General features: G+C 34.1%; 1 protein-coding gene across 1 annotated transcript; it reads left to right on the forward strand.

Annotated features, from left to right (window-relative positions):
• The first annotated feature begins 7,311 nt into the window (after window positions 1-7,311).
• LOC145556195 (protein NRT1/ PTR FAMILY 2.3-like) lies at window positions 7,312-11,867 on the forward strand. The gene is made up of 4 exons (XM_081617847.1): window positions 7,312-7,477; window positions 8,788-9,005; window positions 9,488-10,023; window positions 10,908-11,867. Exons 1-4 carry the CDS (start codon window positions 7,411-7,413, stop codon window positions 11,746-11,748), a joined length of 1,662 nt encoding a protein of 553 aa, XP_081473973.1. The 5' UTR covers window positions 7,312-7,410; the 3' UTR covers window positions 11,749-11,867.
• Window positions 11,868-12,361: the final 494 nt, after the last annotated feature.

A 12,361-nucleotide genomic window follows, 5' to 3' on the forward strand; every position in this document is an offset into this window, starting at 1 on the left:
CAATATCAGCACAAAGATGCGCACCCGCTGCTTTCGGGTGGTCGCATCGTCATCAAGAGCCGCTGCCAGCGTCGAGCGGCGAATTCCTCTAGCACTAAACTGAGTCGTCTCGACCTCAGCTCGGGCCCGAATAGCGATCGGCCCCAACAGCTCCTCGACCTCCGAAGAGAAGACGTCGATTCCACTATCAAACGGCAGTGGCACAGAAGTGAACTCCAGTCCTGTGATGAGACTGAAGTCCGTAGGGGTGACCATCATCTCGCCCCAGGGGAAATGGAAGGTGTTGGTGGTGTCCCAGAAAAACTCCACCAAAGTGCGCACTACATGATGACCCCCGCTGGAGGCAACCATAGCCTCAGAGGTCTCGAACAGAGTAGCTAGCCCGCTAGACTCCCATAGGAGTCTCGTCTCAAGATCCCTGGCGATGTACATCCTGTACAAATTGCCTAAACCATCACAGCCAGAGCCGTGATGCCGTGTCCTCCCAGGCTCGGTGCCCCGTCTCACCCTCTCAGAAATGTGGTGGACAGGGGCGAAGAACAAGGTCCGCTCATCCCACTCCGGAAATCGACCAAGCGAAGTGGAAGGCGTGATGTCATCCTCCACGGGCTCATGCTCCCGTCTAGTGTTTCGGGACCGTGAACCCGAGCCTCGTTGTCTATCCATGCTACATTGTGCAAAATTATCATGAATTAAGGTTCTATAGTATCTAAGGTTCGCCTAACCGCTTGATACTATGTTCGCAAAAATAGAGTACGTAGTACTAAAATAGAGCACAAATTCGAACTGAGCATAACGGCATTTTTCAAGCAATCAAACAATTTCTTGCAACACTATAGTGATTATTGTGACAAATTGGACAAGAATTGCTAGCAAAAACTTCAAGAACGAGTCACATTGTTCTTCACGACCTTAAGAGGTCCAATAATGGCAAATTGCTCATTTCTTCACCAAATCGAGTCAAACAAGTCTCAAATTACTCCCAAGGCAATATATAAACATAATCAATCAATTTCATGGCATAAAACTTGACAAACAAAGCAAATTGAGCATTATAAATTTCGAATTTTCATGAAATTCGTGAATAAACATGCTAAGAATTCATAAAAACTGATGTGAGTTTGAAGAAAACTTACATAGATCAGGAAAATAGATGAAAAGAGCTTTGATTTGCAACAAATTTGAGCGAATTCGGTTGAGAAACGAGCAAGCAATGAGCAATTGAAGCTTTCGGGTTTCTTCGAGCAGTTTTGCGACGAACAAAGCAGCGAAATGAAGAGGAAAGGGGTATTTAAGGAAATACCCGTGCTGACGCCAAGCCCTATGCATTGGCGTCACAAATTTGGCTTGGCGCCTGGCGCCAATGTCAGCGCCTGGCGCTAAGGCCAGCTGTGTGGCGCTGATGGTTTTTCAGCGACGCCAAAGCATCCAGCCACCTGATGAGGTTGTGCTAGCCTTTTGCATTATAATTTTGGGTTCCTTAGTACGCCAGTTAGCCCCTCTAAGCAATTTGACATGATTTAGTAATCGGCTTGATTACATGAAGTGATCGACCTGATAAGAGATCGTCTCACTTAGCTTAAAGCGCCTAAGCATTGACTCATTAACGAAAGGCACCGACGTATAGGTTCAAGAGCAAAAGAGCACCAACATACAGGTTCAAAGCAACGGAAGCACCGACGTACAGGCATAGCAGAAGCAGAGTTCAGGCGAACTTTTAAAGATCGACAGGCGTGGATCTTCGGTAATTTCCTTTGGAAAATTATCGCATCAAATGAGGATGACTTCAAGAGGAGATGTCTTCGACAGCATTCCCTAGCTTGCGGAGGGTTGTTACGAACAACTGGAGGTAATTTCGGGCGAAGTTATCTTCGATGGTATTCCCTAGGATGTGGAATTTTGTCAATGCGGATGGAGATTGTTTCAAGAGAAATAATCTTCGATAGTATTCCTTTGGACGCGGAATATTATCATTGCGGAGGAGGATCGTTTCAGGCGAAGCAATCTTCCAAATTTGGAAGCAGTTACAGGCGTAGCGGTTTTCAAGCGGGATGGCATTCTCTAGCTTGCTGGAGGTCATCAAACAGTTGGTTACTTTCAGAGACGTGTGCTCGACGGTGCAAGATACGCGTTTCTTAACTCTTTTATCTGTTTAACTAACGATAGTTTTGCAGGTATCGGCGTTGCAATATTGATTTAGGATCGCAGAACGTTCTGAATCATTCTCCGTCCCTATCGATACTTTGACTTTTGTTTTCGAAACTTGCGTTTCTCCAAACTCAGTCAAAGTGGGGGCTTCTGTAGACACCCATTTATGTCTCCCCAAAACCAAACCCAGTGATGAGTAACTTTCACGTCGAATCATAATCGAATGAAGCGAAAGTGTGGAAAGTCTAGTGTTGCGGAAAGTTTTAATTTCTTTTCTCTTCTTTCTGTTTTTGAAAACTTTATTTTAAGAAAACAGCCAATCCAGTTTGGTTGGTCCATGATATGGGTCCAATAGTAATGTAGTTGGATGGGGCTTTCAAAGACCTTTCCAACGATATATTATAAGCCCAATTCCGATGAATATTGAGGAAGTTATGGCCAATTTACTAAACTGGGCCCGGTTTGAGCTTTATGTACGGCCCAATGATCTAGGGGAGGGCCTAATATGATTTATCATTCCTAATGCAATTAGAAATGGTTTTAGTCTTCTAGATTCTTCTAGAAGGTTCTTTTCATTCCTAATTCAATTAGCATTGATAAATTGACTTTTGTTGACTTTTCAGAGTTTTAATCAAAATCAAATAGCATTTTTGAGGAAATTATATGATTTTATCCTCCAGTACGGCAAACTTATCGGATTTTCGAAAAACGCGTTGGAATCAGGCTTGGCGCCTAACCCCAGGCCTTGGCGCCTGGAACCAGGCCTGGCGCCTGGCGCTGGTGTTGGTGCCTGGCGCCAGCTAGCCAGGGTTGGCGCCAGCTCTGTTTTCTGAGCGTCAGACTCTGTTTTGTCTAATTTATCTTTTTGGCTGATTTTCTCTATAAATATCGTATTAAAAACTCCGTTTTCATTCATCATCTACATTCATTCATTCACCGATTATCTTCATTCATCTATTCTCTCTAATCATTCACCAACTCTCATCATTCACAAGTTCTCATCTACAATCATTAATTCCTTAGCATTCTCTAAATCATTCATCTCTTTCTTCTTTCTTACTTTGCTTTTCATACAAAATTCCGCATTCGCAAGACCTAGATACACCTAGCCATATTCGAAGTTGCCTTCTCCCTAGACGTGAAAGGTTTAATTTCTCAGGGTTTGGTCCCAAATCTCTCTTTCAATTATTTAATTTAATTGTTTTAATTTGTTTATTATTTTCTTTGAAGTTACTAACGTGTGTATTTTGTAATTAGAAAGAGGTACGAGGCATCAAAGTAAGTACTTTAATTGGTTTTTATTGATATTATGATGTAGAAATCATGTTTAAATTGTTATTATGATATTCCTAGTATCATGTCTAGGGTAATTTTAATATTAAATATGATTGTTGTGATGCTTCCTATGTTCCTAATATTTATGATTGTTAGTATCATGTTAGGGTTAAAGATTTGATTTTTATTGCTTAGTGACATGTTAGGGTTTGTTATTAATCTTGTTAGTATCATGCCTAGGATCTTGCTATTATTATTATTATGCTTTAATGTTAACATGATCATGATTTTATGGTTATAATTGTTATAATTATTATTATTATTATTATTATTATTATTATTATTATTATTATTATTTTGATGATGATTTTATTATTATGATTATTATTCATGATATTGATTATTATTATGTTGCTTGATGCTTATTTTATTTATTGCTTGATCACGCCTTTTTATGCATGTTTAAAGGGAATTTGTACTTGTAATCACGCTTAATAAGATATTTAATAATCTTATTTAGGTTTAATTTGATTATAATTCAAGTGATCGCCAATAATAGATTTATTTGTGCATTAAATTCAACCAACATAGATAAACAGGTTTATGGTTAATCCTATTGATTGCACGTTAATTAAACAGCGCACATGAATACGATCAGAATGAAGTAGAGGCCTATTATTAGGGCAGGTTCAATCTCTTTTAGGTTGGATTTGTACCTTCATCCCCGAACCCTTATTTGGTTCATGACCTTATGGAGTTGACGATCTCTTGGATCGTTAAGGGGTGTAACCTTCAACTCGTGAACGGTTTACAAGTTCCTAAAAAAACTTGTTGGCGACTCTTTTGCTTTATCTTCTTCCCTTTTGGACGCCACCGTACTTTAGTGTATGATCACAGTGGGGTTTAAGCTAGTGGGATTAAAGCTTGAAATTATTCCCTACATGAATAAACAAGAACATCATGATTTAGATAAGCTATATACAGCGTATGTATATAGTTACAAAAAAAAAAAAAAAAAAAAAAAAAAAAAAAAAAAAAGACATGAAACGGCTATAAAATATAACACCAACCACAAAAACCCTTCTAAAAGAACTAGTCATATCGCGCGTGTTGGATCCACTAGTAAAGGGAAAGAAGATGAAAATAACTTTAGGCATATTGATTGAGGATAAAAATTTAAATAAACTTTTTGAAGGGCAAAATTGGAATCAGACTATTTATAATTATAATTTTATCCTTTTTCTAAGGTTGGGAATCATAATTTTTCGAACTCTAAGGTCAAAAACTCTGTTTATGCATTCAAACCAAGAAGAAATTTGATCAACTAACCCGATTCATAATAATATATGTTGTAGACAAATTGTTGGTCAATTTTATGAACAAATTATAGAATAGTATGATGATGGATGATTATTAACATTCAAGGAGGAAGAACAGTACAATGAAGATTATTATTTTTTAATTATAATTTTCAGATTAATTCTTTTTTTTTAAGTATCCATAATAATGGAATACAAAAATATAAGGAGAAAATTATAATTAATTATGTATTTCAAAATAATTAAATGTATTTATAAAATTAGATAAAGACGACATTGGACTTAAAAAATAAATCAAAAGGAAAGTAAAATGCAACAAGGTCCTGTTTGGCAAAACAAGCGATAGCAGGTAACTTTTAGCGGTTGAATAGCGGATAGCTGTTAGAGTAGTTAGTAGTGGGTAAAGATTAGGTGTCAATGTACCGGTTAATAGTATGAGGGTTTGGTAAAACTAGTAGTTAGAATGTTAAAATACAGTAAAAATACATGCATAATATTTATGAAGTAAACAAAATTTGTCAATAGCTACCCGTTACCTTTCAAACACTATTATTATTAACGTTTGACAAAAGAAAACGCAATCTCTACCGCTAACCGCTGCATGAATCACTACCTTATCAAACACACTTATTTTTTCATACTAGTGTTTTGACTTGGTCCAAACGCTAACTGTTACCCAAAGCGCTACCGTTACACAAGGGCTAAATAATAGTCAATCATGGGCGCGACATATCAGAATGCCCTTTAATCAATACCTTTGTAACTTTATGAAAATGGAAAAATCTTATACAAAGTACGCATTTTTTTTTTTTAAATAGCAAAAATATTTCATTAATTAAAAGTCATACGACATCTACAATATAGATTCGACGTTAACAAATACATAAGATATTGAATCAAATAAAATTTTCCTTCATAAAAACTACAATCGTCGAGTAGATCTTGCACTATGGAACATCTCCCGCTTATATCGTTAGAAAATACAGCCTTGGAGAGACAATCTAACAATCCTTTGTAGCCGTGAGGATGTTTTTCTTCTGATTCATCTGTCTGCATTCGAAAATTTGATAACTTTTTCACCAACGAAATAATTTTACGACAATCCATTAGATCTAATATCATGGATTCAAAACTAAGAAATTTCTCCCCTGAAAAGAGGAGATAAACCTTGTCTTTTAAAGGAGGTCGAAAAACCCTTGTCTTTCGAATGAGGTCGGAAACCCTTTCTTTTGAGGGAGAAAAGTTCCTCCCAAAAGGAGGAAGCATTATTATTATAAAACCTAAAAAAACTTGAAAGAAACTAGGATTAGGGCTTTCCACCGGTTAAAACCAATGGAAGCCCCTTTAAAATTCAACAATGGAGGCTAGGGTTTTGGAAAGAGGAAGGAGAAAAAATATACAAAGTACGCATATATATAAATAAAAGAGTAATTTTCATAAGTTTTAACCACCTAAGTAACCTTAATTAATTTCTATTTTTTTATTTTTTTTTTTGTTGAGAATTAATCTCTAATTTCACACTCACTTTATTTAAAATAAAAAAAGTTCATATATAAAACCATTAATTTTCTGTTTTCCTTTGCAAATTTGGTATCATATGCATTATTATGGGTACAATCAAGTACTCTTAAAGAAAATGAAAATTAAAATGACTTGAACAAACTCTGCTTATATATACTCTCTCTGTGTTTTAATAAGTGTTACACTTATCAAATTCGACCGTGTTTTAATAAATGTTACACTTCCTTTTTTTGGCAAAAAACATACATTAAAAAGTTATATCTCTATCATCTCATGATCCCCACCAAAACCCACTACTACTTTATTATTATTATTATTATATTTATATTCTCTTATTCATTACTTTTGAATAAACTATTTACCCCACTATCTTTATTTTTAATATTACAATTACCCCACTTACCTGTTATTTCATTTAAGTCAATTAAATTGACTAAAATTATATGCCGATCAAACTGTCGTAACACTTATTAAAACACGGAGGGAGTACTAAATTTTCAAGATATAATATATAGAATTACCTAAACACAGTTGTTAACAAGCTAAGTCATTAAAGAGAAGTTGCAACTATGGTGTCTTCACATCATCATCATATATACATATGTTAGCATGTTTCAATGATGTTCAATCCTAGTATATATTCATCACTTCACATACAATCATGCATCATGAAAGTATTTGCTACCTACTTACAATTTTTAATCACTATAATTCTTACAAATTTGGTGGAAAGAAACATAATATAGTGGTATTAATGTAATATATATTAATATAAAATATTTGCTAAAAAACAAGAAAAAGTCAAGCTAATCATATATTTACCAATAAAATAATGGTTCACATGTGCCTTAGAGATATATAGATAAGGATAGATTATTATTGAGCATACCTATAATCAACTTAAATAGGCTGCGCTATAGTATTATTGTGTCAACTTGCCGGATGACCAATATTTAAATTTTTACATAAAAAAAATCAAAATTAGCATAGTTTGGTTGACTCTATGAGATATTCATTGATCAATTATACTTTTATATGTTAGGTGAGCTTCAATTATTATATATTAATCACTTGTATTGCATAAAATTATTAGAGGCGTATACAAGTTTTCTAGAGTTTCAGGAGAAGAAAAAAGCAAGGAAGCAAAATGGAGTCAAGTGTAGACATCAATAATAATGGCAAAGGAGGGTGGCTCAGTTCCATGCTAATCCTAGGTTACTTTCTATTTATCCCTTCATTCTTCTTGTTTTGTTTAATAACATTTATATGTTTGTATATTCTAATATCCCAAAGTATTATATTGATAGCATTGTCTCCTAGTTTTTGTTGCAATGGGTTTGAGTCTCATATACCTTGTTTGTCACAGAGCGTGGTCACAAATTTGAGTCTCATACCTCGTTCGCCTTGTCACAAGGCTTTGGTCACTAGGGTTCTCTAGGTATCAAACTATCACTAGCCTGCATATATATTAATACTTCTTTCAGCCTCCATATTAATATTTCACCATTTACTTTTAATAGTGGTTACATATTCCGTCAATTTATGTCTTAAAGAAGTTCACATATTTCATGTCTTACCCCTCTTAATTGAACATGTACCTGTGAGCTACGACCCAGTAATAAACCTTAAACAGAATAAACAATTCATTCGATCTAAAAAAATAATACAATTTTTGTCAAAAATTTTACAATGTTTATATTTAAGGTGAAGGAACCAAATACAAGTATCTCCTTTTCGTACATTGTCATCACCCACTCATCTTTTGACTTCATTTTTCTTGCTTTTCAACCTTTTTCAAGTTTTCCTTGTTCTTATCTTAATTTCAATATAAGTGATCAGTTAATTTCTTTGTCCTATCATTTAGTTTCCACATCTAATTAAAAGGTTAGAATTAAACCAAATAAGACTTATACCACTTGGCAAGACTATAACCTTGATCAAATCCTTGATAGTGAGAGATGGATATGAATCTTGTCAAGTGAAAGTGAATAGGGTGGGTTTTTCCCTAATCCTAAGTACCTACTACCTAGCCTGGGCCACATGTAGTCATGTACTATATCAAAAAAATTGTTAGGATTAAGGTTTGATTATGACCGCCTTCTCCTAACCATAAAAATGCTGGGATATATATAGTGATTATAGTCCCTCCACCCTCAAAAGTCCAACCATTATGGCTAAAATTTAGTACAAAATTATCATCCCATTTGCATTTAAATACCCTCTAATATACAACAATATTAGTGTAAAATTAACTTAAATTTTGTTTTTCATGTACTTTTTTTTACTTTCTCACTCTAATTTTTTGCAAACCTCGTATAAATTTACTTTTTTCAATATGCCTTTACTACTTATTTAACTTTTTTTACACCCGTGAAAATTACCTATATGGGTCGAATTTTTTGGGTTGAAGGGAGTGTATATTTGATCCGATCATTTTTTTTTTTTGTTTTTTTGTTTTTTTTGGAGGAAACCGATCATTTAATTAACTTAATAAATAGTTACTACTCGTTTATGATATTTGTAGGAACAAGCTTCGGATTAAGTATAGCATCAGGTGCCTGGTATTCCAACTTAATAGTGTTCCTTATCAGTGTTTTCAATGTGAAGAACATCCCTGCTGCTCAGATTAACAACATCTTCAGTGCATTAATCAACTTTTTTCCATTCATCGCCGCCATCTTAGCGGATTCTGCTTTCGGATCCTTCTCCATTACCCTTATTTCGTCCATTGTTTCTTTACTTGTAAGTTTTTGTCTTCCATAACTACTCCCTACATTTCGTAATAATCGCAATGATAGAGAATGCCATAGTTTAAGAAAATATAGAGCGGGCTTGTAGGCTTTTATAAATAATTTAGACAGCATGAGAGAGAAATAATACAAAAGTTGTATAAGTAGGTAGATAAGACAGAAATAATTAATATTTTTGAAAATGTTGTTAGTAGAACAGATAATTATTAAAAAAATAATAATAATAATAATAATGAGTCATACCAAATAAGAAAGTGTTGTAATTATTATAAAACAAAATTAAAATAAAAGTGCTACAATTATTACGAAACAGAGTGAGTATATTTGTTTTTAGGCCAAGAGATGCAACGACCTTAGTCCTAGAGAAACACACATTTATAATACTAGTAACACTTCTCTTCTTTAAAAAAAAAAATTGCAACACTTTAACTAAAAATGTGAAAATAATTTCATGCGAGTTATGTTAATTTTCAGGGAGTCCTTATGTTTACCTTAATTGTAACAATCAAGTCCTTGAGGCCACCTTCGTGTGCAATCAACTCAACCTGTGTACCACCAACAACCTCACAATACTCCATTCTATATGTATCTCTTACACTAGCATCACTCGGACTAGGAGGAACGCGTTACATACTAGCAACCATGGGAGCAGACCAACTCGATAAGCCTAAACATCAAGCAAGTTTCTTCAATTGGTTTGTATGCGTCTTATATGTTGGTTGGATCGTAGGATACACCCTTCTAATTTATATTCAAACTAGTGTGAGTTGGGAACTTTCCTTCTTCATTGCTCTTGCTGCGAATTTGATTGCTGTTGCTCTCTTCTTACTTGGATCACGATTCTATCGAAAATTTGCACCTCAAGGAAGCCCTTTTACTAGCATAGCAAGGGTTTTAGTTGCTGCTTTTAGAAATATGAAAATGGTTAAACCTATAAATGGAGAAGATTGTTATCTTTATGAAAGTGAGGAATCAAAACTTACATATGGGGAGCCTAGTAAAAGTCTCAGGTATGCTTTTAACAACTTATGTTTACTTGAATAATTGTCCATGTACATTATTACTGTATTAGTTATCATATTTGCTTTTTATATGTCCCACATTTAGCTACTTCAATTCCTCTGTTTTATTTTAATTACTTGCAACACTTTGACTTTTTATCCCTATGTCCCAAATTATTTGCAACGTTTTGACTTTAACACTATTCATACATCTCACTTTGACTATTTTTTTCAACTATTATATGAAAGTCAATGTAATCATATAAGATGTTGTTGTGTCTATTTTAATGTATAGTTTCTTAATATAAACTTTTTATAGCTTATATAATTATATAAAAAAGATATTGACGGTCAACTTGTGTATCAGCAAGCGTGTCCAGTCAAAATGTTGCAAGTAAATTGGGACATAGAGTATTTAACTTTGACCAATTCTGATTATTTATAATTAAAGAAAAATATAGTCAAGTGCGTATTGTTAGATTCATATCTATTTATACTTTATTAATATCAAGTTTTTTTTTTTTAATAATTTTTTCATATTGGTAATTAAAGATAAAAACGACATAAATAATACATTGACAAGCGTGAACTGAAAAGTACTTCAAAAAAAATGAAGCTTTTTATAATGCATATAGTAAAGAGTCGTGTCTTGTTGAACCATCTCTACATGTATACGAGTCTACTTGCCTCAACTTAGCAGTATGTCTAGAATGCTATATGAACAAATCTTCACTTAGCTAAGTTGAGTGTTGTTAACTTGTATGAGATTACCATGTACTTTAGTACACTTGACCAAACATCATCAAAATTTCGTTTATAAAAAAACTACGGATTATTGATTTTAATGCGATAAATCATAGACATGCTATTAACTTTTATACTTCATGTTAAAGGTTTTTAAACAAAGCAGCGTTCATAAAACAAGGAGATAACCATGTAAACGGTACCAAAACAAAATCATGGAGCCAATGCACCGTTGAAGAAGTAGAAGACCTAAAGAAGTTAATCAAAATTATGCCAATTTGGTCAAGTAGCATCCTACTAAGTGGTGCAATGGGAGTTATCATTAGTTTCACAGTGCTAATGGCATTAGTCATGGATAGACAACTCGGCTCTCATTACAAAATTCCAGCCGGAACTTTCACAGTCGTCACCCTTATATTCACAGCAATCACATCCTCTACACTTGATCGATTTATATACCCTACATACAAGAAATTAACTGGTCAACATTTAACATATTTACAAGGGATCGGAATTTGTCATGTTACAAACATTCTTGCCGCGATAGCCTTTGCCCTAATTGAAAGAAGACGGCTCAAATTGATTGAAATAAATAATTTGATGGACCAACAAAATGCCGTGGCACCATTATCCGCCTTATGGCTAATATTTCCATTAGCCATAATGGGGATTGGAGAAGGGTTTTACTTTTCGCCAGAGGTGGCATTGTACTATCAAGAGTTTCCTAAGTCTCTAAGAAGTACCTCGACTGCTATGACCTCATTGCATATCGCGGCTGGCTATTACCTTAGTTCAGCATTTATCGATTTGGTTGGCAAATTGAGCAATTGGTTACCAAATGATATAAACTTTGGTAGGGTTGATAATGCTTGTTGGGTTCTTGCAATTATAGCAACTGTGAATTTTGCTTACTTTCTTTTATGTGCCATATTGTACAAGTATAACAATCCTGATCCAGCATTAGATGATGCTAATCTTGTACATACTTAGCTAGTTGAGAAATAACTCACTCTCTTATGTATAACATTTTTTTATTACAATCTCATTCTTATTTTAGAATCACAACAGGTAAGGGCAAGGATAAGGATAACAATAAATGACATTTGTTAAACCCGTAATTGTTAGACTTTAACACTTTCTTGTTTATATACTTCTTTTGCAAATATCAAAAGAAAGTTGGTTACTACATACTCTATCATAATGTATTTCTACATTCAGTTTCTCATTTGCTAAAATCCACTCAAAACTAGTACTACCCCCGTTAACTTTTAGTTGCAACTTTGGAATATTATTTGTGAGATATAAAATATTTCAAAATTATAAATAAAAGTTAACGGAAATAGTAGAGTTTATAGGGTGGAACATTATGGGGATGTTGTAATCTAATTTATGGTGATCTTGTACATGGTAGCAATCCTGCTTTTAGCTTCACAATGGCCCATATAGGCCCAATATCATTTAAGCCCAAAAAACTTTCCTACAACACAGAGTCTTTCCATGGAGCGGTGGAGCCCAACTCACAACACATCCCATCTCAGCTTCTCCTCCCTATAGCCCAATTTCTCTTTAAGAAAATTTTTTTTACTCCAAATTCTCTTTTTTT

Source organism: Chenopodium album, chromosome 8, assembly GCF_948465745.1.
Source record: "Chenopodium album chromosome 8, dcCheAlbu1.1, whole genome shotgun sequence".
NCBI lineage: Eukaryota > Viridiplantae > Streptophyta > Magnoliopsida > Caryophyllales > Amaranthaceae > Chenopodium > Chenopodium album.